Source organism: Pelobates fuscus, chromosome 1 (assembly GCF_036172605.1).
Source record: "Pelobates fuscus isolate aPelFus1 chromosome 1, aPelFus1.pri, whole genome shotgun sequence".
Classification (NCBI taxonomy): Eukaryota; Metazoa; Chordata; class Amphibia; order Anura; family Pelobatidae; genus Pelobates; species Pelobates fuscus.
The window spans coordinates 463,999,963-464,025,414 of record NC_086317.1 but is presented as its reverse complement, the minus strand read 5'-3'; the positions used below and the strand labels follow the sequence as shown (position 1 = coordinate 464,025,414).

At 43.4% G+C, this 25,452-nt stretch overlaps 1 protein-coding gene across 2 annotated transcripts in view; it reads left to right on the top strand.

Annotated features, from left to right (window-relative positions):
* Positions 1–15,503, top strand: part of INTS4 (integrator complex subunit 4) — a 56,711-nt gene extending 41,208 nt beyond the window's left edge. For both annotated transcript variants that reach the window (XM_063431191.1, XM_063431183.1), the window contains exons 18-23: positions 1,029–1,159; positions 1,823–1,882; positions 2,393–2,552; positions 11,465–11,608; positions 11,827–11,947; positions 13,641–15,503. In XM_063431191.1, the coding sequence (XP_063287261.1) occupies positions 1,029–1,159; positions 1,823–1,882; positions 2,393–2,552; positions 11,465–11,608; positions 11,827–11,947; positions 13,641–13,831 (807 nt within the window). In that variant the 3' untranslated portion in view covers positions 13,832–15,503. The remainder of the gene's footprint in view (positions 1–1,028; positions 1,160–1,822; positions 1,883–2,392; positions 2,553–11,464; positions 11,609–11,826; positions 11,948–13,640) is intronic.
* Positions 15,504–25,452: the final 9,949 nt, after the last annotated feature.

Genomic DNA, 25,452 nt, shown 5'->3' with positions numbered 1-25,452 from the left:
TTGAAAACCTCCAGCAGGGTAGTCTGTATAGGTGCATTATCATCTACCTCTTCAGGTATTCCCCTTATCCTGATGTTCTGCCTCCGTCCTCTGTTATCAAGATCCTCCAGGTGGAACGCCATTTGCTGCATGCGTTGTACAGTGAGCTGTAGGGTTTCTGTGTTGGCAGACTGCGCCGCTTGCACGTGGTCGCAGTCTGCCTCGAGTTGGGACACCCTCTGGCTGAGGCCGCCAAATTCCTCCCTCATGGCCTGCAATTCTAGCTTGATTGAGGCCCGCAGTTCGTTATTCGCCTCTGCCAGGTCTGACTTGGTCGGTAGGCTTCGGAGGATGTGCAGCCATTCCGGGTGAGTATCCGCTGGGTGTTGTGTTGGTGCTTCAGTCGGGATCTCCTCTCCGCATAGGGAGGGCGAGGACGGGGATTCGTCCGAGGCCTGTGCCTCGCGGTCTGCCGGAGTGGACAGATACCGCCGAATGGAAGCGTTGGTGCTCGCCGTACCTCTCGGGGTGTCCGTTGGTTTGGAGCTGTGGGCTGCCCGGTGTGATTTGCCCATTTTCAAGGCAGTTCGTAGCTTTAGACGAGGTTGTGCTTGGAGCCTTACGGGGAGCTCCGGGTTCAAGCGGCCATCTTGCTCGGCTTCCAAGCCACGCCCCCGCAAAGACCGTGATTATAAAACGAGCTGCTCTGCAGGTGCTAAGCATCATTTGGATAGGCTGGATTAATTGCATGACTTCTTCCATTTTAATTCTTAAAGTTCTTAGAATTTAGTCATTATGAACCCCAGAGTTGGGAGAATGATAGGAATCAACACTTGCTGGTTAATTTTCATATCTCGGTAGCTATTGTGGGTGCGTCAGCGTAGTGACAAAATTATGTTCCAGGGTTCAGAGTTCCCTTTGCTACTGTATGTCTTTGTCTGTTTGGATTTTTGGGAAACCACATGTATGTTGACTGAAATGTCTTGTTGGGGCTTACAGTTTAACTTTACAAAAGAAGTGTTTAATTGGCATCTCTACTTTGTTCTTAGATTTTGGAAGAAACTTACAAGATGGAGTTTATGTACAGTGGACTTGAGAACAGACAGGTGGCTATAATACATCACATGAGACTACAAGCAAAGGCTCTGCAGCTACTAGTGACAGCCCGAACTACTAAGGGGTATGCTACATCGAAACTTTAAAACTTCCTGAAACGGCAGAAAGACGCAGTCTTAACCCTTCAATGAAAGCATTGCAGTTTCTCTAGAACAGGGACAGTGCACCTAGACCACTTCAATGAGATGAAGTAGCCTCGGTGCTTAAACCCTTTATCAGCCTTCTTTTATCAGCCAAGGCTAATGTAAATTCAGATGTCTAGGTAGTTAAGTGGGTGTTTGTAACAGTGTATATTTGTTTTATTTGAAGCTGATGTAATCTCAACAGTTCAATTCATCTACTTTGTTACTATTTGTAACTCTAGTATGGACTTCTAGTTTGCGTGTTTTGTTTTTTGGAGTAAACTTGACTTTTCAACCAGTCCTGTGCTGGTTTGACTGTCTTTGGGGATATCAGATTTCTATATCTGAGCGTCTATCAAGTTTAGAGAATAAATCCATAGGGAGTGAATAGAGAGAAGTAAACTTTATTGATAATGGCTAAAATAAGCCTTTGCCAGGGATAGACTGCAATACAAAATTCAGGAGTATATTTTTTTTTAGAAAAAAGGGACTTAAACATTTTTTGTCAATAATAAAATAAAAATTAAAAAGTTAATTTGAAAGCCTTTGTTTTATCAATATAGTGTTAACGTATCCTTTGTTTACTTTTTCTCTGTCTCTGTCAGTGTGGATCCGCTGTTTGGAATGTGTGAACAATTCCTCCAAGAGGTGGATTCTATTCAAAGGTTGTTGAATTTTCTGATCTGTTTAGTTTTGCTTGTATTTAAATGTATGCAGAAGAAAAGCTATGGTATCCTTTTTCTTTTTTTTATTATTTATGTTAAGTTTCATCAGTATACATACTGTCAAAAAGAGACATTAGAATTTTAATCCCAGAAACAGGGGCTGTAAAACCAAATCATTTGCTTGAACTGCTAGTTTTATACAAAGAAATCAGTAAATCATCCTTAAGGAGGGGGGTGGGGTCCGTCTGTTAAACTTTGTTGATAGTGTTTTTTAATATTATTTAAGTTGATGACAATGCTAATATGAGAGGGCAAAATGATCAATCGCAATAGTAATGTAATCTATTAACTATTTTAGTGAGAGAGCAAAACGGAAGAGGAGGAGAAAGGTGGGGTGGGGTGGGACTATTTAAATCGGGGATGCTCATACTCTGGCAAATTTGTGGGTGTATTCATGTGTTCACTGCTAATGGTATGTGTTTTACAATGTCTATTTCCTATTCCCTACAGATGCTTTATTTCAGAGTTACCTCAGATGCAGGACAGTTTTGTGGATAAGCTGCTGGATCTCATGCCAAGACTGGTTAACTCAAAACCTCTAGAAATGGTTAAAATTCTCCAGACAACTTTGCGACAAAGCAGCTTCCTCCATCTAACCCTTCCTGAGCAGGTAAAGTCCGTTCTCTAATCACCAAAAGGAGAGACGGAATGTGGCAATGATTCTATTATTAATGTGTGACTGTCATGCAAAATGGTTTGATTTCAAATGATTGTTTACGTGTGTGTGTGTGTGTGTGTGTGTGTGTGTGTGTGTATGTATGTATTTATATATCATTTTCTTTTCCTGATCATTATTAATGGCAGTGTTTACTCATAGGTTATCCTGAAGAAATATAGAGCCAGATAGGAATTAAGGCCATGATAGCATAACCTAGAGAAGTAACAAGGCTAGACAAACTCTCATAAGAAATAATGAACCCATCTTGTAATGGATACAAAAAACAGTAATTTTACTTACTGTAAATTCCTTTTTTCTTAGTATAGTGGCAGTACTTACAAGTGGGATGTTCCTTAGGATTCTGGACAAGAAGCTCCCCCTTCTTTAGAATTTAAATGCTGTGCTCCGCCTGCTGCCTCCATATAAGCTGTAACTCAGAGACACTCACCAGTAATACAAAAGAACCAAAAACGGAGACCGAATGATGCATAGAATATAATCTATTTGAAAGCGGAGGGAAAGCCAGTACTGCCACTATACTAAGAAAAAAGGAATTTACGGTAAGTAAAATTACTGTTTTTCCCTTCGTATAGTGGCAGTACTTACAAGTGGGATATAGCAAGACCCCTGCATACAACAAAGGGTGGGAACTCAGCAGGCCACAGCTTGTAGCACCTTACGCCCAAAGCAGCTTCAGATGATGAGAATACGTCCAGCCTACAATGCTTTATAAAAGTATGTAAGGAAGACCAAGCAGCAGCTTTGCAGATGTCTTCAGGTGAGGCGGCTGCATTTTCAGCCCAGGAGGTCGTCATAGCTCTAGCGGCACGAGCCTTTAAAGGGAAACTAAGGGGAATCCCTTTGGATTGATAAGCCAACCTGATTGTATACGTTAGCCAACTGGCCAAAGAGGGTCCTGAGACAGCACAACCCCTGTTAGTGCCATGAAAGAATACAAATAGATCTAAGGATCTAATCCCTGAGTCTTCTGAAGACAGATTTTCAGGGATCTTCTAACATCTAGGAGATGTCACATTCTTTCCAGATCCGACGTAGGAAATAACCTTAGGCAAAAAAGAAGGCTTGGTGTGCAGGACCACCTAGTCTGAAAAAAAAAAAAAAGGTGAATTCCGGTGAGAAAGAGAGAGCTCGGATCACACCTACTCAACTAGCAGAGGTGATAGGCACCCGGAAAACCGTCTTGAAGGTAAGAAACTTGATAGGAACCTCCAGTAAATGTTCAAATGGTGGTTCACAAAGGGCTCGAAGCACCAGAGACAGATCCCAAGTAGGGAAAGGTACTAACTTAGGAGGCCTCTTAAGCCTTATGGACTTAAGAAATTTTAGAAAAAAAGCAGGTTTGAGGCAAAGTCACAAACCAGGAAGTGATTTAGAGCTGAAATCTGGCCTTTGAGCGTAAAAAACTCCCAGGCCGGCTTCAAACCCATCTTGCAAACAAGAAAGACTTTCCGGGATAGAGGCTTTGGCCGGATCCAACCTCGAAGTGAACACCAGGTTCTGAACTTCATCCAAACTCTGAAATAGATTTACGAAGTGGACCAGCGGACAGAAGACAGCAACACATCACATAAAGGTCAGAGAGACCATGGCCTTGAAGGATCACCCTTGCAGCAACCATGCCGTCAGGTGAAAAATCTCCAGAGTTTCCACGGGAAGAGTCACATTCTCCAATACTTGAGAAGAGACTGGAGATGCCAACGCGAGATTGTCAAGTTTTCCACTTCCGAAAACCAACTCCTGTTCGGCCAGAAGGGCAGGACTGCCAATTACTTGCCTTCTCCATCTTACCTATGAACAATCCGTGGTATAAGAGCGACAGGAGGGAAAACATAAGCCATGTCGAAGGTCCAAGGAATCTATAGACCGTCTAGGACAACTGGGTAAATCCTGAATGGAGAGAAGCAAAACATTGTACTTTCCTGTTTCTCCTTGTGGCAAACAGGTCTATCTCCGGCCTGCCGAAGCGTGAACCCAGCTCCAAAAAAAAAACTTGGCTTGACAGTGCCCAGTCTGCCTGAGACCAAAGTCTACGGCTGAGGCCATCTGAAACAACGATTAGAGACCCTCTGATATGGGTAGCTGATATAGCGAGAAGATTTGCTTGAGCCCAAGACATATGTGGTAGCAGAGCTCTTGCAGAACTTTTACCTTCGTGCCACCCCGGCGATACAAAAAAAAAAAAACACTGTAGTGGCGTCGTCCGACTGAATCCTCATTGCCTGATTGGTGATGGCTGAACGGAAGGAAACCAGTGCCTTCCAAACCGCATTTAATCCCTGAAACTCCAGGAAGCGCCTGCCTCCACTCTGTTCCAAGACCCTGACGGAACTGAGAAGCTAGATGGGCGCCCCAACCCATCTGGGAGGCATATGTGGATATCATAAACCATTGTTTCTGAGCAAACGATAGGCTCTTTGAGATTTTGCTTCTGTGTTTCCACCAGTTCAGGAGTCCTTTCACCCCTTTGGATAGGTGGAAGGGAGAGTCTAGATCTACCTGTTATGGTGTACATTGGAAAAGAAGTCCCATTGCAATGGTATTGCTTCTGCCTTTGCCCAGGCCACTGCTGGGATTGCAGAAGCGAGGAGGCCTAGAACCTCATAGCATCTCTGATTGAACTTAGGTTTTTATGCAGCTTTGATACGGCTTTTAAAATCCTCATTTGTTTCACTAATGGTAGAAAAAGAGAGAGGGACTCTGAATTTCCTCTAAGACCCAAGAACTCTAGACTTCGTGACGCAGTCAGCTTGGATTTTTCCAGGTTCAGGATCCAACCGTGATCTCTTAAAACCTTCATTGTAATCTTGAGATGAAGATTCAGCAGTTGTCTTTATTGGGCCTTCAGGAACCAAACGTCCAGGCCTGGAACAATCGAGATACCTTTCAGACGTAAAACCGCCGCTATGGGTGCCAAGATTTTTGTAAAAGCTCGAAGAGCTGAGGACAGGCCAAAGGGAAGAGTTTAATTGTAAATGGAGAATCCTTCGCTTTCTTGCTAGAACCGCAAACCTGAGAAACTTCCGGGAAGATTCTGAAACCGGTACATGGAGATAAGCGTATTTAAAAACCAACTCTGCCATGTAATCTCCCTTTGTAAAATGTGTGTCAAAAGACAAAAATACGTTCCATACGGAACTTCTGTCATGGTAAGCAGGTGTTTACTAGTTTCAGGTCTAGGATCAGCCGGAAAGATACATCTGGTTTTTGAACCAGAAAAAAAGGCGTGAGTAAACTCCCTGAAATTCCCAACGTTTGGGTACCACTCTACCACCTTTCTTAAAGAAGAAGAGCATTTGTTTTACTCCTGATGGATAGCTTGACAGTAGGAAGGATGGACGTGGTTTCGATGCAACTTTATTCTGTAACCTTCTGAAATGGTCCTTGTAATCCACCTATATGAAGCACTCTTTCCCAGTCTTGGGCGAAGAACCGAAGGCGTCCTCCCACTCTTATGGCGTCAAAAAACTTCCTCTTTTGTCATGCCTGTTGGATTCCTGACTAGACCACTGGCTGTTTATTTGAGGTACCTAGTTGGTCTCCCATACAAGTACTAACCAGGCCCGAGACTGGATGGCTTCTGAGATCTGACAAGATCAGGGATTTTCAGGCAGGTATGGCCAGAGGCCATCATGCTTTTGAAACCTGCAAAACCGCCCTGGTAACGAAAGGACCTCTGACCCTTGTACTGAAAACTTTAATATCCCTGGGTTCTTGATTCCAGAGGCAGGGCTTTCTTCGTATCAGACATCTGTCTAATAATGTCTTCCAAAGGAGTGCCAATTTGTTCCTTTCAAAGGGTAATTCACATAAGGATGCCTTAGACGCAGAGTCAGCTGTCCATGTTGGTAGCCAAAGAGCTCTTCTGGCTACTGACGACAAACCCATAATCCTCGCTGATAAACGAAGAAAACTCATCTTTCAGCAGGAACAAGAGATGGGAAGGATCTGTATCAGATTTCCCATAAGGGAATCCTCCAGGGCTTGTAGCCAAACGCTCTGAGCTCTGAGAACCGCAGAACCTGCAAATTCAGCTCAGCACTGATATCCTGCGGCCTGGAATATTCTACTACACGAAGTTTCGGCCCGTTCGTCCATTGGGTCTTTAAGTCCTGAGACTTCGCCAATGGGTATAGTGGTTTTCTTTGATAGCTGGGCAATCTGAACATCCACTTAGGAAGATCTTCCCATTTTTCTCCAGACTGTAGCTTGAACAGCAGTTCAAAATGTTTTGAAATGAACGTACGTCTTCAGGATTCTTTCATTCTCTATGATGGAGATCCAAGATTTAAGGAGACATTGGGAAACCTTTAACCTTACCCTTGGTAGGTTCAGTTTCTTGTACCGCCGTCGTCACTTCTTTAAAAAAAATTTCAGCTCTTCTGGTGGAAAACCCTCCTCCACACTTGAAGCCAGGCTGGAAATATCCGAAGGTGAAGAGACGTCAGACACAGAAGGAGATCTATTCCTCCTATACTGTGTGGGCAGTTTCTCCCGAATAGTCAGTTCTTTATACACAGCATCTTTATAAGCTTCAAATGTCTGGGACAAATTTTCCTGAAACCAGCCCAGGAAAGATGCCATATCAGTCTGCTCGGCTTTTTCTAGCCTATCCGTTGCGCACTGATTGCATGTATTTTTGCGACATCCGTCAGGTAGAGGTAACGCACATTCCAGACAACATAAGTGCTTAGATTTACTTGTGGTTTTCGGAACAGAAGTTGACATCTTGTCTATATCTGTCTTATCTGGAGACATAGGACTTTCGAGAAGCATGCATAAAGAAAGGTGAAAAAAAGGAGAGTTCAATAGTTAAATCTCACCTTAAATCACCTAAGATCCGTGTAGGAGGGCAGGTGACACGGAGAACCAGAACTGTACCCCCACCCTTGGGGTCAGGAAGGTCCTGCACAGCCATGTATCCAAATCTTAAATTTGGCGCCAAACACCGTTTTGCGCATGCTTAGTAGCGCGATTCTGTGTTTGGTGGAACGCAAAGCCTCCCGGGCGTGCGTTCCACCGCTGTGCGCATGCGTAATGAGCAATGAAGGAGGACCGCCTGGGAACTCCGTCAGAAAAAAACACAAGACAGTACCCGGTCACGTTCCGTAACGCGAACCCGGAAGTACTGTTGCCGCTCAGTTCCCGCCCGGGAAACTATCGGGCACTCACCTCCCGGTCAGCAACCTGTGCTGAACGCACCAAATCTCCACCTGCACTGTGGGGGAACCTGTCCGTCCCGTTGCCGGGACAAGAAGAACTGGTGAGTGTCTCTGAGTTACAGCTTATATGGAGGCAGCAGGCGGAGCACAGCATTTAAATTCTAAAGAAGGGGGAGCTTCTTGTCCAGAATCCTAAGGAACATCCCACTTGTAAGTACTGCCACTATACGAAGGGAAAAAACTTTTTTAGAGATCCTCTATGAAACCCAGATATGGTCTAGAAATTATAGATCCATTATGTCAACAATAGAAGATAATGTCCTTATCTGATATAAATTAAAAACCAAATGGATGGCATCATCAAATCAGAACCTTGACAAAGGCATAACTTCCAGAGATCATACTGGAACAAGCAGATAATGGATGAGAATGGACACACCATGCTATTAAACACGGGGAGAATTACACTGAGAATCCTTCTACTTTCTGGATGGATTCATTAAAGACAATTCACACTGCTTCATCTTGCCTTGTGAACTACTTACCTGTAGATACAGGAAACAAATCAGTATCTGCCTGTCAGAAAGAGGCAGAGCCTAGTAGAGAAATGAGAGAGCCTGTTAAAACACTGCAACAATGGCTATATATTGCAAAAATCAGACTCACAACAATACCTCATACTGTGAATGAATTGATACAGTAATAATCAGTTAAAGGAGAGGTAGAAACCAATAACACAAATAGATATTACTAGGCAAAGGCAAGAAGAATCATATCATACAGATTAGTTAAAAGAAACATTGGTATGAACCGTAGAATTTGTGGTAACTACTAAATTATAAGTAGGCAATGTAGGCCAACCACGTCAGTACCTACATTCAAAGATAAACAGATTGTAAATAGTACAGATTATGCCAAACCGTAGAATCAAAATGATTAGAGACTGTTGTGCAATATAAGTAGGAGTTATGTAATAGGCAGGATACTGATGAGAAGGTGGTAACCAGAGGCACATGATCCATTGTGACAACAGAAACATAATAAGCAGGATAGTAGAAGATATTCAGTTATCCTTATGAGAACAAACAACCGCATGCTTACACTGACCTTATCTTCAGATAGTGATGAAGTACTTATGGCAGAGCCTATGGTGATAATAAGATCAGTCTGCAGCTTGTTTTATCTGCAAAGATATCAACACCAATCCAAGCATATAATCCACAAGTATTTTCACGGAACTCCATGCACAGATTATACCACTCACATATACTGAGGATGTGACTAACGGCAACCCACACACAGAGCTTGTATTAGATTGGACTCGTATATAGAGGATGTGTCTTATATCATTCACATATATTGTTGTGTTTCCACTAATATATCAAGCATATAGTGAACAGACATATTGAAGCAATGTCTCCACACCAACTTATATGTAGAGCATGTAGAGAACACACACTGAGGCCGAGTCTTCAGATCAACTCATACATAGACAATATAGTGGATACATATACTTTGGCTGTTTCCTCATAGTAATTCATACATAGAGCATATAGTTGATACTTATACTGAGGCTGTGTCCTAATAGAAACTCATACATAGAGCATATACTGGACATACACACACTGAGACTGAGTCTTCAGACCAATTCGTACATAGAGCATATAGTGGAAACATACTGATGATGTACCACAAACCAGTTCATGTACAGATATGGAGGCCCAGTGGTCCTTTACGCGGTATATTTTCTTCCACTCTCTGAAAAAGCCTGCTTATTTGCTATAATGCACAGATAACCGCAATCAATGCCACATGCCTTGATATAAACAAGTGTGTGTGTGGATTTAGAGTTAGGTTTTTAAAACCTGTCATATACTTGTATGTACTTCAATCAGTCACCCATGAATGTTTTCTCTTACCTTGGATATTTCTCTATCTTCAGGACTGTGGAATTCCAGTAGACTTGATTCAGCCAGGATATCCATTATTAGCACTCTTTTGCACCAAGCATTCTTTCATGTATAAACTTACCTAAATGCTCACCACACAAACCTCCTAAATGTGACCTATTTGTTAGACGGAAGCCTAATGTAAGCAGCTGGGAGGGACTGAAAGAACCGAGACCCAGGTGCCTATACTAGTTTAATTCTAAATTGCTAATGCACTTACCTGAACAGCTGCAGGCCTGTGTTTCAGTGGCAAAATGGGGATTTGAACAACTGACAGCCTAAACTGTTTAAACTATAGGCTTCCATCTGTACCCCATATGCCGTTCGTTATCAGCAGTGGGAGATGGTTTAAACCAAACCCCAGACAAGGTGGAATACATAGAAGAAGCATACACAGGTCTTCAGGGATAAAGGCTTAGACTCGGCTGGGCCTCGTGTATGCAATGGACCGCTGTCATCCCCTCAGGGAGAGAGATAGGTTAGACTCCTGATTGCTGAAGGAGGTACCCAGGCTGGCAACTCTTACCGGTATGCTGTTTGATGGGTCTTCAGGGGTAATAGGCTGAACCCTGGCCTAGCTTCATGTAGGCAGTATATAACATACATCCCCTGAGGGGGTACCCAAGCTGGCCTGTTGCTGGGTCTTCAGGGATAAGAGGCTGAACCCTGGCATGCAGTGGACCATTTTCATCCCATTCAGGGAGAGGTTGGGTCCGACCCCCGGTCACGTCACTAAAGGGGGTACCCAGGCTAGCCACTTCATCTTAGTGCGTTTTGCTGGGTCTTCAGGGCTTAGAAGATATCCCATCTATAGTATTTGCTGACTGTTTTGCCAATGTGCAGATTACATTTTAATATATCTGAAGCTGAGCTGGTCATCCACATTTTACTTCTAGAAGTGTCACCAGAAATACTGTTTACTATCTCAACAGTTGTTGTATGTCCTTCGTGCACTCATTTCAACTCACAATGCTTATTATATTATTATTAAATAATTATATTCCATTCATTTGCATTTAGAAGTATAACTTAGTATGTATTATAATTTAGACAGGTTGTATTTGCACAGTCTAAAGTTCATGGGTGTGGAATTACTATCACCTGATGTCTGGGCCATGTAGGTCATGTAATGCGAGACAGGAATTCACTTTCCCCAGGAAAGTGACAGGGTTGCTACTAGGGCAACAGGCCCCCACCCATATGCTCCCTTTGCAAAGCCAAGCATGTGGTCTGCACCTGCGACAGGTACAGACTGCTTTAAGAGCTCCCTTGTGAGCCCAGTGCCTAGTAAATGTGTTAGAGTTACTGTGGTATGTACCTTTCAGAGGTGCAGACCAAACACACCCTTGCTGGACCATAAGATATCCATTTTTTTAAGGAATGGTAAACAGGATGAGCAACAACACAATGCACTAGCACACACTCGCTACAAGCAGCTGACGCACAGCCAGCAAACACACACTCTAGACATGCACTATGGGGGAGAATATGAGATCCTGTGATCAGGGCTCCAGGCAGGAGCTCCAGTCTATGAAATTCTATTGTGGGTTAGAACAGGTAACATGGGATATCTCTTTAGTCCATGGGACAAGTGGTTTTTTTTTTTGTTTGTTTTTTATTTTTCACAATTCACACCCCTGAACGTTATTGGCTAACACCTTTGGGAATTGTAATAAAAAGTTGCCACTAATGTAGCTCTTGTGTTGTTTTAATACTAACATTGTTCTCCTTCCAGATCCACAAAGCTTCTGCCCAAATTATCGAGCCAGCAGCAGAGTCTGATAACCCAATTCGCTTCACCTCAGGCCTGGTTGTGGCTCTAGATGTTGACGCCACATTAAATCACGTACAGGAACCACAGAGCACAGTGAAAGTACAGGTACAATATTTGATGTATACCATGATATCTAAGATGTGGATTCCAGTTCCGCAAATATGAAATTGAATACATTAGATAATGTCGATCATCAATTAATCAAAGAACACGCCTCCCATTTCTGAATTCTTCCACATTACTTTTGGGGATATTGTTAGTCGTTACAAAAGCTTTGTTAAATCATTTTTCTTTTTCTTCTATTATTTAATTTTATCATGCAGGTTGTATATCCAGATGGGCAGATCCAGATTATCCACCCTAAGCCGGCTGATTTCCGGAATCCAGGCGAAGGCAGGCACCGGCTAATAACTCAGGTTTATCTTTCACATACAGCATGGACAGGTAAGGACGAAATAAAGATGACTTAAAAAGAAATCAGACATAGGGCAGAAAGCTGGAGTGGTTAATTAAATTAGTGCAGGAATGTACTGTGTGAACATTAAAAGTGATCTTCTTCAGGAATGTGCTGTGGGTGAGTAAAAGGAATATACTGTGGAAATTGACACAGGTTGTCCATAAAGAGGTATTAGAATATGGTTGTGTCTCTGCTAGATCGATATAAAGATATACTCTAAATACCAGAACAACTTAATAAAGGGACACTATAGTCACCTAAACAACTTAAGCTTAATGAAGCAATTTTGGTGTATAGATCATGCCCCTGCAGTCTCACTGCTCAATTCGCTGCCATTTAGAGCACAGAGCAGGTTAGAGCGACATCCATGCCAGGGTACCACAAGAGGGATCAGCATAGAAGGTAAGAGACATAGTGGCACAATACCTGTCCCTTGCGGCGCTGTGCGATCTCTTTGCACTGTAGTTGGAGCCTGTCTGTGGAGACAGGAAAAAAACAACTGCCTTGGCTTGTCTAGGTGACATCAATGCTACCATGATGTACCTAAAAAAGTGCAGCAACCCCGGGCAGAAACATCTGAAGCGACCACAAGTGGCTCACAGGGCCTTTCTCTCCACTGAGCCTCCTGAAACAGGAGTCTGACCCCAGCGATACAACGGCGGCCCTGCCATTTAAAATGGGGAAGAGATCGCAAAAACCATAATGGCGGCACCGGAGGAACAAACCACCCAGGCCGAACCTCAAGACCCAATGTAGGATGACCCTTCCTTGCAAACTCCACCACATGTACCTGAACTGACTACTCCCAACTGCATAAATGTGGCAAATCTGGCCACTAAACAAGACATTAGAAATGTGGGATACCCCTTCCGGGGGCCCAGCGTTGCTCACAGCGAAAGGTGCAGGATACCACACCTAGCAGTGTTTCTTTTTCTTGAAATCTTCAGTTTTATAAAGTAGGAAAAAGGGGACACTCATCTAACACCTTTAGGGGGTTTGCAGCGTTCCGTTCATGAAGTCTAGTCCTTTCCTACTTGGAATTTAAGTAAAGTTTCCTCAAGTTTTGCCTGCAAGATAGATGTAACATGCAGCACAATAAAGCAATTGTTCTGCTTATCCAAGAGGAACATGATCAAGATCCAGATGTATTTTTGTGGCACTGAAGAAGGAAGTCTTTGTTTGATGTGTAAACCCTAATAGTTCCCCCTAGGTTCACACCTTCGATATCATATCTCTGGGTAAGCCCTACAATCCAATCCAACTCAAGGAGTCCTTACAGAAAAAACAGCACTGCTCAAGGTGACTCCACTAGTACAGTGTCCTTTTAATGAGTCTACAGTAAAATTGCTCTGCATGCTTGTCATTTAGCTATTGTTTTAGATTAGGTATTGGGTCCGTTGGACCTTTTTGTTAGGGATGTTGCTAATTTTTTTTATTTTTTTTTGGCATGCTTAATCTGTCCAGTTTTCCTTTCTTTGATTCCTCTACTTTATGATAAATAAAATCTCTTGTTTCAGGTGAAATTTGTGAGGAAATTGAGAGGAAAAGCTCTTGTACATGTGTTGTCATTACTAGTAGGATAGATCATTATCTGAATAAGGACTAAATATTCATACAGCTCTGTATTTTCAAATGTTGTACATTAACTTAAAGTCGTCCCATTTCTCTTCCTTCTACCAGAACCCTGTCAGATTGAGGTGAGACTGTTGCTCGCCTATAGCTCCAGCAGAAGCAAAGCGTCCAGTCGGTCTCCCACACCATGGGGAGACAGCACAGAATCTATCCCTTCCACTGAGAACAGCACAGAGGGCACAATCCATCTTAGCAAACCTGTTAAAGTCTTCCTCATGCCTAAACCAGCCAGACGGTAATGGATATACTTGTATGGATATATGTCTTTCCTGGTGTTGGGAAGCATTGCATTGCAAGGACACAGATAAGGACATGTCATGTGAGACTCACTTGGGATGAACAATCTTTACTACTCCAGGTGTTGTTGGATTACAACCTCCTTTACCCTCAGCCAGCATTCAGGGCAACAAGAACCAAAGTGTGGAATGTTGCCACACTAGAGATTTTGAAGTAAAGTATTTTTGAGTGTTTCTTACACTATCAGGATATTCAAAGCAAATAGTAAGGCATCAAGTGGAAAAATATCGCTGTAATTTTATTTATTTTTATCTACTTTTGAGGTTCGCTTATAACATTGGAAGAAAATGTTTGTCAAACCAGCTGTTCCTATATGCTTCTTTACCATAAAAACACATCTACATGAATATCTGATTAGGGGTAAATGTGCATTCACATTCCCTTCTAAACTCCATAAATGTTTTCATCAATGTGAACTTAAACAATAAATACATAAAAGAAATGCTAAAGTCCAAGTTCTCCCCTTAACCCAAACCTCATTGGTAGAGGTCAGGGTGGATGGACTGCGAGGTGAAGGGGGAAAGTGCTGCCGTTAGCTTTTTGCTACGTTGTTTTGGGCTGGCTAATAGCTAAAAGGCTAATCTCTCTGTATGTGCAGCAAAATGCTTCACATACAGAGTACAGTCATTGTGACCACTTCAAATCTTTGAAATGGTCATGGTACTTTGAGTAATCCTTAAATTTTAAAACCAACAATGCATCTAGAAGGGAAGTTGCTCTTAGATGGGATCATCATGGTAAGTAAAACTACTAAACTGATACTTCTCCAATGTATGTTGTGGGGACAAACAAAATTAAGGAGATCATAATGAAAAAGGTACTCACAGTGCATTTGGATGTGTGACTATATGGATGTTCCAACAAAAATCCAGATGAATGAAAAATTAGAATCTTCAAAGTAATGAATAGGAAAAATCCTTGCTTGTAGTTGCTTATTTTTTTGTTGAAAAAGATAATAGAAATGCACCAGGCAGTAAACAAAATATTGTACAAAGAAAATAAGTTCCAATACAGGCAAAATAAATAATGGGGAGACACTATTGAGCAAGAAAGTATGCGTCTCACGTCTAGCAGCATCCTGTATTTGGATTTATTATATTTGTACGCTTATTTTAATACTGCTTTGTGCGTTGCTATTCTCTTTTTCCCCAATAAATAAGCAACTACACTATAATGATTATCCCTGTTCATTACTTTGGAGATTCTCAAGAGTGCAATATACTCCTCGCTTTTCATTCCTCATAGTAATTATACTGGTTTATTGCTTTAAATAGATCAATCTGTCTTGATAAGAGTGATTGTGCTTATACATACATGCATTAAAGTTCATTGCCAAAAAAAAAGTTAATCTAAATGGATATTCATTTTGATCTATGTAATTGGAATGAAGGATTCCCAGATGTGGACTTGCAGTTGATTATACTAGGGGGAGCAATCTAATTGAATACCCTCACATCACAAGGTAGTGTGGTGTTAAATATTGGAAACATGTTTTATTTCACTTTAAAAGCACAACAAATGTGATTATTACAAATGGAAATAATCTGTTAAAGACCCCTATCCCATATACAATGTACTTTCTTTCCTTTTATTAAAGAGGTTTTGTGCAGGTGACCATTTTACTTCAAGTATGTGAAAAAGTTAATCTATACATTGAACACCTGAAATTACCAGTGAATGTATATCTCAGAGTGTCACTGTCAATGAAAATGGATTTCCATAAATCAGTTTGAAACAATATTATAAATATTTTCTTTGATACCTGCAGGGGGCAGCGCCTAGTGGACCCCAGGTAAGAAGTCAAACTGTTCTGAAATTGTTTGACTTCTTATAATGGGGAGAGCCAGGACACTCCTGTTTGCTGGTTACGGTTCTTCGAGTGTTCCTTTAGGCTGGATTTACCGCTAGATCTGTCAGTGTTTCACGGTGGGAACTGCTGTCTTGTAATTATATTGCAATTTTCTAACCCTCAGTTATTGATTAAAAAAAAATAAAGGTTGAAATTTTCAGTCACAGTATAGGTATATTATTATTATTATTTAAATAGCACCAACTAATTCCGCAGCGCTTTACAATATTATGAAAGGAGGGAAAATTTACAATAAATGAGAAAATTACACAGTGCCGCAGGAACATTAGGTAGATGAGGACCCTGCTCAAACAAGCTTACAGTCTAGATGAGGTGGGGTACAAATACACAACAGGGCAGCAAGGGTGACAGCCATTGTGCTGGAAACTAAAAATGGTTTGTTGAACTCTTTGCTGGAAATTGTTCGGGTATTTAAAAAAAAAATAAACTACTGATATATAAAATATTTTGTCTGTTATTTTACAAAAACTATTTTTAATGACTGTGCCATATTAAATCTGGATCCAGTTCTCTGCTGTAGATGCAAGTGTAGGGTCCTACAAAAAAAACTTACTTGTAGCTACCATTGTTGTAGATAAGACATCTGTGTTAAAGACTGATAGCTGATAGCTTAAAGGGAATCTATAGTTGCTTTTGTTTTCCTAGCACTACAGCTCCCCCTTCCGTCACTTACATGAGACCAACATCGATGTCCCTCGGCGCTAGCTCGGGGCCGCCTCCGCTTCTCCCCCTGCCAGACCTAATGCGCATGCACAACAATGGCCGCACTCGCATTAGGACCCTACGCGTGAGGACATCCAGCGTCACCGGAATCCACATAGGAAAGCGTTGTATAATTCTTTCCTATGGGGATTCCGGTGACGCTGTATGTCCTCATGCATAGCGCAAGGACATCCAGCATCAGTTAGGCGACAAAAAGTCACCTAACAGCCTGTAAGTCCCTCTAGTGACTGTCTGGTAGACAGCCACTAGAGGTGGAGTTACACCACAAAACTAATTATTGCAGTTTATTTAAATTTAAAAAAACTGCAATAATTAGCTTTGCATGGTTAAGGGTGCTGGGATAGGGCACGAAGACAACTTCAATGAGCTGAAGTGGTCTGGGTACCTATAGGGTCCCTTTAAACATTTGACACAAATACAGTAAACAGAAAAATGTAAGCTCTTTAAAGTACAACCATGTCTTTCTGCAGATCTTTAAGATGGTATGGGTTAACCCTAGTGTCCAATAATTTACATGAAAGGTACAAACAATTTTTTTTTAATAACAAGAAACCTAACATTGTATGCAAATTTAAAAATGGAGGCTGTCTGAAGGAACACTAGGAACCGTAACCACTTTAACAGATTGAAGAGAGATCTGAACCTGTCCCCAGCTTGTAGTTATCTCCTCCCTATTTAGTTTAGATTTGCCTCTTCTTGTTTGCCAATTCAGTAATTTAGTTTGAGGTGGTTTTATCCTGCCTTTTGTAACTCTTGCTTCTGGTGCCCTGTTCCTGGAGACCATTCTCAGTGGTACTGTGTCCTATGGTACCTGAGCTCCTATGTTATCCTCCGTGTGCCAGAGGTTGCTGCTATCCTATGGTGGCCTCCGTGTTCCAGAGCAAACTGCTATCCTGAGTTACTCTCTATGTTCCAGAACTAGCTACTATCATATTTATTCCTCAGTGTTCCAGAGTAACAGATCTACGTGCAACCTACCCTGCTCCCTTCCTTATATTGAGGTATATGTTTTGCCTTTGTTTTATCTTTGTGTTGCATATAATATTTGTTTTCTTTTTTTTATATTGTGTGTTTTGTGGTTTGTTTGTTTTTGCATTTTGGGTTCCTACCTATAGTGGTTGCTGCTGTGGGCGGCAATCCTTCCCAACCAAACCCTGACAGCCAGCATGCCCCTGTGTTTGCTAGTCTGCTTCTTCACCACCACCCTCCCCCCTGAGTGTGCTCTGCTAATCTTTGTTTGTCTTTTGCCTGAGTTAAAGGGTTACTACAACCATCATGACTACTTTTTAGAAGTGGTCATGGAGGTATGAATCTGTGCAGCGTTTCTACTTGAAACACTGTACATGCAGCGATATCTGCACTTTTGTGATTGGGGCTAAGGTCACTATGCTCACGTGACTTAGGCAGCGTGGAACTGTTCCTGGCAGCCTTATGTCAATTCTATGCAAAATTATATCTGTCGTCAACACGCACTGTTGCTGGCGACAGACGTACTCAGTTTCTACCCTTACAGGCAGTGCTGGGAGTGCGCCTGTAATGGGAAGCTTCAATGTTCCCTCCATATCTTATTTCAACCTCCCCCCACCTCCTTTGAATGCTTAATGCAAGTAACCTCTCCCTTACTCCCTCGCTCCGAGCGCACACATGTGCTCTGAGCCAGTGAGAATGGTCCAATGAAATGCTCCTGTATGAGAAGCATAGCTATAGACTGTAAGCTCGTTTGAGCAGGGTTCTCTTCAATCTATTGTTCCTGTAAGTTTTCTTGTAATTGTCCTAGTCATAGTTAAATCCCCCCTTTCATAATATTGTAAAGCGCTACGGAATCTGTTGGCGTTATATAAATGGCGATTATAATAATAATTAGAGCTCACAAGGAAAGCAGAGCAGTGATGTCACACAGGGCTTGGAAACCAGCCACGGGGGCATAGCCCTGAATTCCAAATAAGTTTGTGCTTGTTCAGGAGTGTCTAGGTAAGTCACAATTATGGGTAAGTACTCTCTTTCAGGTTAATGGAGTACTGGAATGCCTAGTGAATATACATTCCTGCAGATAGTTACATCTCTTCACTTCCAAGGAAGGATAAGATTACTAGAATTATCTTCTATGATCAGAAAACCTTGTAGAGCAAATGTATATTCCAAATGCCTGTCGGATGCTGTATTTTTGTTCCCTGCCTTACTCAAAATATGTGTTCATGAAATAGGCATTCAGTGGCTGGTCACCATTGTATTTTTAGGTTTTAGAATAGCTCCTCAGTTGAATTTCTTGTTCTGAAGGAGATAGGTCTAGTCCTCATTCTGTGGAAAAGAAGTTAATCCAGGATCTTATGGACAGGGGATTTTATTTCCCTGTTAAGGACATCTTCACTGTGGTGTGGCAGAAGCCAGAGTAGAAGGCTCCATTCAGGGCATGTTGGCCAAGGTCTATATATTTTTCAGAGTAATACTCCACGTTTTGGGTGTTTAATCTTTAAGTCAATGTTGTTGCTATTCGATTGGTTAGACGCACAACTATACCTATGATGTGGAATTATTAAAAATCTTTATTGTACTTGTATTGAATTATTGTACTAACTCCATTTTAACTTTATACTGTGACTTCGTCCTCCATTTTGTCCTCCTAACCTGACTTCTTCAATCCTCCATTTTGTCCTCATGACTTAACTTGTTTATTTTAAAACTACATTACGTGACTGAACTTCTCAACCCAATTAATACAGTAGACAAAGACCGTGTTTCCTTCAAGGACAAGTACCAGGAGGTGCTGGCTACTCCTTAAGACTTGCTGGCTACTCCTTAGAGCTTGTAAGATAGTACAGTTTGAAGGCCACAGAACACAGTAGTAATGAAATGTTCTATTCATAAGAGACCTTGCACCTGGACATAAAGCCTGATATCATTGACCGTGTAAAATGACGCTTAGGACCCCCTTGTCCCCCACCCGTGTCCAGAATAATCCCACCTCTGATGGGTGGGCACGGGACTAACCTCTTAATTTTACGAACCAATAGGTAAGACACTAACCCCGTCACTTAACAATTAATCCAATTGATGATGTTTATTTGCTGATATTCTAATAATCAATGATGACGCAAAATGCCTCTTAAAAGGGCCTGCGCGCCCGCTTTTTCTTCACTTGCCAATAAACTTTCTCGAAGTTATTTTAACCTGAACCTCGTGTGTCAGACTTAATTACTTCAGCGTATATACGCAATTTGATTTTATTGATTTGGACAGGAACAGATAGACTTTGAACATTTTGGTTTACTCTCAAAAAGTACCATAACAACTTGGCGCCCAACGTGGGGCACCGGGCTATGTCCGGCCGGTGAGCCGTCCTAAGGAAGACAAGGGTGGACGGAGGAATCCAGGGGGAAGGAAGGGAGATTGATCACCTCCAGATACACGGTAGAGACTTCTGCAGAGCCACCGGTACGTTCCGGCCCCTTTGATTGACCCGTCCACGTGTCTGTGACTGCTTCCCGGGAGGACATCAAAGACAGGTAATATCTTGCCCGGTGTCTCGTTACTCACTTGTTTACCTGCATTTTAGTCTATCTGTTGCCTGGGCGTGTTTGAATTGTGTTTGAATTGTTTGCCTGTTTCCCCATTTTGAGATAAAGGGGGGGTGGACCTGCAGGGGATTTGCCTGGGGTTCTGTCTTGCTTGTTTTCCCCTTTTTGGGATAAAGGGGGGTGGACCTGAGGGGATTTGCCTGGGTCTTCTGTGTGTCTGTCTATCTGTTTGTATTTTACCCCTTTTGGGATAAAGGGGGGTTGACCCGTGGATGTGTTCCTGGGGGGTCTTCTGTTGCCTGTTTTACCTCTTTTAGGAACCACGGTGCTGTGGTTGTAAGGAAAAAGAGGGGTTGACCCGTGGATGTGTTCCTGGGGGGTCTTCTTTGCCTGTTTACTTCTTTTAGGAGCCTCGTGGCTGTGGCTGTAAGGAAAAAGAAGTTTGTGGAACTGTGGGATCTGTGTAGAATCATAGTTTCCTGTGATCCAAGTTTGTGTCACTTTGATAGCCTAGCTAGCTTCACTGTGCGCGTTCGGACTATCCAGCTCTAGTTGAGTTGGGGACGTCCTGACCCGGACCATCCAGCTCTAGTTGAGTTGGGGACGTCCTGACCCGGACCCTTCGGCTCTAGTTGAGCTGAAGGTCCACTGATTATTTAATCGTGGTAGGAGACTTAGCCTTGTGGCAGGGGACTTTGTTTCCTGGGGGAATTCAGGCAGGTATTTCTTGTTTTTTCGCATCACGTGGTAGTGAGACTTATAAGTGGGTTTTATAGGGGCACTACGGGAGTGAGGATAGACGTGGCCACATTCTTGTGGACTGCAGAGTAGAGGGAGGCTGGAAAGGATTTCGGACCGGTGTTAGCTGTTATCCTTGGCCGCTGGTAGTGAGACTTACGAAAGTCGTTCTCCGAGCGGGGACACTACGAGGTTGAGAAAGGTGACTTTGGAGTAAGCACATGTAGAAGGAAAGGGATTATTGTTGATTTTATTTGAACCGTAATGCATGCACTGTATTTCAATTGTATTGTTGTCTTGTCTGTTTTATTAGGAGTCTCATGAACTCCTGTGTCTGTCTCTAAGGATTTTTCCTTGCCTTTCATCTTTTCTAAACTTCCTATATTATTATACTATCCACTCCCATTTCTCTTGAAAGAGAAGTGATTGGTCACACACTTCTCACCTCGCTCCAATCCGTGTCTACCACCCCGGGTAGGCGGATTCAGTGACTAGTCTACGTTTTGGGAAGACGCACCTGAGAAAGTCCCACGATTCTCGGGTGGCAGTCGAGCATTGTAGACGTTCTTGTTCAGTTTTCCTTCTCTCTCCCTATATCTAGGACGCTGGTATAGGGGTAAAGGGATTATGGGACAGGATTTAAGCAAGCCCAGTAAGGGTTGGTTAGCATGTGATTTAGTCGAAGACAGAGAGGGTGAGGAAATGGTTAAAGGTGTTGAAAAGATTGCGAAAGTATGTAGAATTGCTGTACCGACATGTGGAAGATTGCAACCAGAAAGTTGGCGTAGGTTACTGACAGAAAAGAAAGGCAAACTTACAGATAATGGTTTATTAAAGACTGCTGAAGCATGGTATAGAGTAGCGAAGGCTATTCAGCTAGAAGGTTGGGTTGAGGAAGAGATAAATCACAAAGGTGTGAAATTGTTTGTGTATCATAATAATTGTGTTGCTGGGGTCTATCCTCAGCCAGCGCCCAAAACCGGCACCCAGGGAATGTCTATCCCCAAGGTTCAGTCAGCAATTAGTGATAGCCAGCTGACTATGTTCCCCACTCCCAATACCCATCCCATCACCTCCCCTGTCTGCCCGGTCCTGAATTCTGATGGATCTTTCTTTTCCCCTGCCCCATCTTTAACATTCCCATCATCCTCATCCATCCCTACGCTACCTGCTATACCTTCCCCTAACATTTCATCTGCCATTCCTGCCCTACACTCTCTCTCTGTTCATGACCCCCTCCCCTCTTCTTCCACCCAACTAACCACCTCCTCCGCCCTTGCCCCGGCTCCTCCCTCTACACCCACCCCTACCAATCCCTCTCCGTTCCCTCCCATCTCCACCCCAGCTCAATACCCCACCTCCTTCCCCTCCCCAGCCTGGCCCTACCCCTTCCCATATCCCATGGCCCTGCCCTATCCCGGATATCCACTCCCCACTCCCCAAGCCACGCCCCAGGTTCCGGTCATGCCCAGTCCGGCACAGTCTGCCCCGGATGTGCCCTCTTCCAACATGGCCGCCACTTCTTCCCTTAACCCTAATGTAGTACCTTCTCCGGCCACCAATATGGCGGCCCCCAGTTCGGCCCTGATGCCGGTAATTCCCGGTGACTACCTATCCCCAGGTTATGACTCGCTAGCCACCCCTGCATCTGGGGCTCGTTCCCAACCACCGATCCTTTCACCTCATTCAGGCCCTGCACCACGCAAAAAAGCCAATATCATAGAATTCGATGATGACGAGATGGACAGGGTGTCCCATGTCTCATCGGAGCTTGCCGCGGGAGCCCCAACTCATCGTTCTATCGATGACCCCTTTGGCCACAAGGGTCGGGGAGAACAGGCCCCTCCTAAATATGTTGCTTTCAATCCCACTCAAGCTAGTGCTCTAATGAAATCACTCCCTGACCCAGAAAAACAGCCTATGCCCTTCTACCGAGGGATAGTTCAAATTCAAAAGACTTATTCCGCAGCATGGCGTGATCTACTGAGCATTTGTGCTATAAAAGCAGGGGATGCATATTGGCCAAGCATGGCCCGACACCTCAGTACAGATCTGCTCAGCAGTGATGTTGATTACCCCTCTGGAGTAACTTTTTGCACCCAATTAAGAGAATGGGCTAAGGACAAACTTGCGGATCAGGCTGCTGGCCTTACTGATGTTATTCAAGATAAAGGAGAATCAGTGGAAAGGTTTCATGCAAGACTGTATCAAATGTTCACAGATTTGGGGTTTGATCTTACAGATAAGATTCATTCACAAATGCTGTCAGGTGCGTTTGTCCAAGGTGTTAAAGACTCTATACGCAAGGGAATCATTGCTGCACGTCCTGAATACAAGGTTGTTCCTTTGGATACCCTGCTTTTAGTTGCTAGAGGTCTGGAATCTGTTCAGACCCCAAGAAGACCCAATCCAGCTCCACTCATGGTGGCCCGCGCTACCCCCATCACCTCTGGCACCAAGGGTGCCAAGCTAGAGGATGTAACTTGTTTTAATTGTGGGGCTCAGGGACACTACAGAAGTGATTGTCCGGAACCTAAAAAGGAACCTGGGGCACCCAGAAAGTTCTCTAGATCTGCTCCAGGCCCCAAGACCGAGAAAAAGATTCCAATTATTGAAGAACCAGATGATTAGGAAACTGGCAAGCCTGTGTCTGTAATCCCTGTAATGGCAGCGTCTACAGGGGATAAGGGAGGGCCACTTGCCACAGTGACTTTGCCCATTGAAGACCATCCTACTACATTTCTAGTTGACACAGGTGCAGCCCGTAGTGTTCTACGAGAACAAGACCTGCCAGACCCATCCTTCCTGTCCAGTATTGATGTCTCTTGTGTTGGAGTGGATGGCCAGCCAAGACGTAGCCCTTTATCAACTCCACTACGAGTTGGCTCTAGCCTGCTTGCTCGCTTTGTAGTATCCTCCACATGCCCCATTAACCTGTTAGGTGCTGATGTTCTCTCACGCCTGCAAGCATCCATCACCTTTACCCCGGATGGGCAGGTAGAAATGTTTACACCTCTGTCTGTATCAGACACTTCAGCCCTATGCTCTTTGCCTCTGATGCTGCATATAGAAAAGCCCCGTGAGGAGGCAGCAGAATTAAGGTCCAATTTCCCAGAGGAATTAAAAACACAGGTGCCCGCTAAGTTATGGTCCTCAGGCCCAGAGGACATAGGTCACCTAAATGTTCCCCCTGTGGTGGTAAAGCTTATTTCAGGAGCTAAGTTACCAAGAAAACCACAATATCCATTAAAACCAGCACAGTCTGCTGCAATTTCTGTCCACATCAAGGCACTCTTGGGGAAGGGTGCCCTTGTCAAATGTAAATCTGAATGCAACACCCCGTTATTTCCTGTGAAAAAGAAAACTCCAAAGGGTGAGCCAGAGAAGTACAGGATGGTTCAGGATCTCCGTGCTGTTAATGAAGCTACCGTCCTGGACACCCCTCTTGTACCAAATCCTCATACTCTGCTCTCCGGAGTCCCACCATCTGCAAAATTCTTCACAGTTATTGACCTGGCCAATGCCTTTTTCAGTGTCCCACTGGACCCATCCTGTCAATACCTGTTTGCCTTCACTCATGAAATGCAACAGTATACCTGGACTGTCATGCCCCAAGGGGCACAAAATTCTCCAAGTCAATTTGCTAAGGCCATGGGCACCATCCTTGACCCATGGCAAGCTGAGCACCCAGAAGTTGTCCTACTTCAGTATGTGGATGATCTACTGCTGTGTGGAGATGATATTCCCACTACTGAAAGGTGTTCAATCAGTCTTCTTTCCTATTTGGCAGAACAGGGATGCAAAGCTTCACTCATCAAGCTACAATTCTGTCAATCTTCAGTGATCTTCCTTGGACATTGCCTATCTCAAGGTACCAGACATCTTACTCGGGACCGGGTAAGAGCTGTTCTGGACATTCCACCTCCAAGGACTTCAAAGTCTCTTCATGCCTTCCTAGGCCTCATTTCCTACTGCAGAGCATGGATCCCAGAAGCCTCTCTGCTTATGCAACCTCTCTATGACGCTCTTAAGTCTGACCCGTTTTGTCTGACCAATGACGCCCTGGACAATTTCGCTGCTTTAAAACGTGCCATTGCTTCAGCTCCTGCCTTGGGCCTACCTGACTACTCCAAACCTTTCAAATTATTCGTCTCTGAAAGACAAGGCCATGCTACAGGAGTCCTCACCCAAACTAATGACTCAAGAGGCCGCCAGAGGCCTATTGGATATTTCTCATGTCAACTGGACATTGTGGCCAGAGGGACTCCTTCCTGTCTCAGGGCTGTTTTTGCTGCGAGAGAACTCATAGAAAGAACCTCAGACCTGGTCCTTGGCCACCCTCTGGTTGTTTTGGCCCCTCATGACATTTCTGCCATCATCAACCAAGTCCAGCTCAAACACGTGTCTCCAGCCAGACATCTGCGCTTACAGTGTCATCTTCTTTTGCCTGACAACATTTCCATTCAAAGATGTCAAGTGCTTAATCCGTCCACTCTTCTTCCACTCCCTGAGGGGGGTATCTATTATGGATTTATCACGGATGAAACCTACATTCACCTGCTCTGTGGATGTATTAAGAAAGTCATGCATCCACATTTGACATTTTATGAAGGCGAAAAACCTCTCTGTGAAGGCCCAGATCACGCCTTCTGCACCATGTGGTACAAACCGAACATTACTCCTGAACCTTGCTATGAAGATGAGCTTTACCACCGGA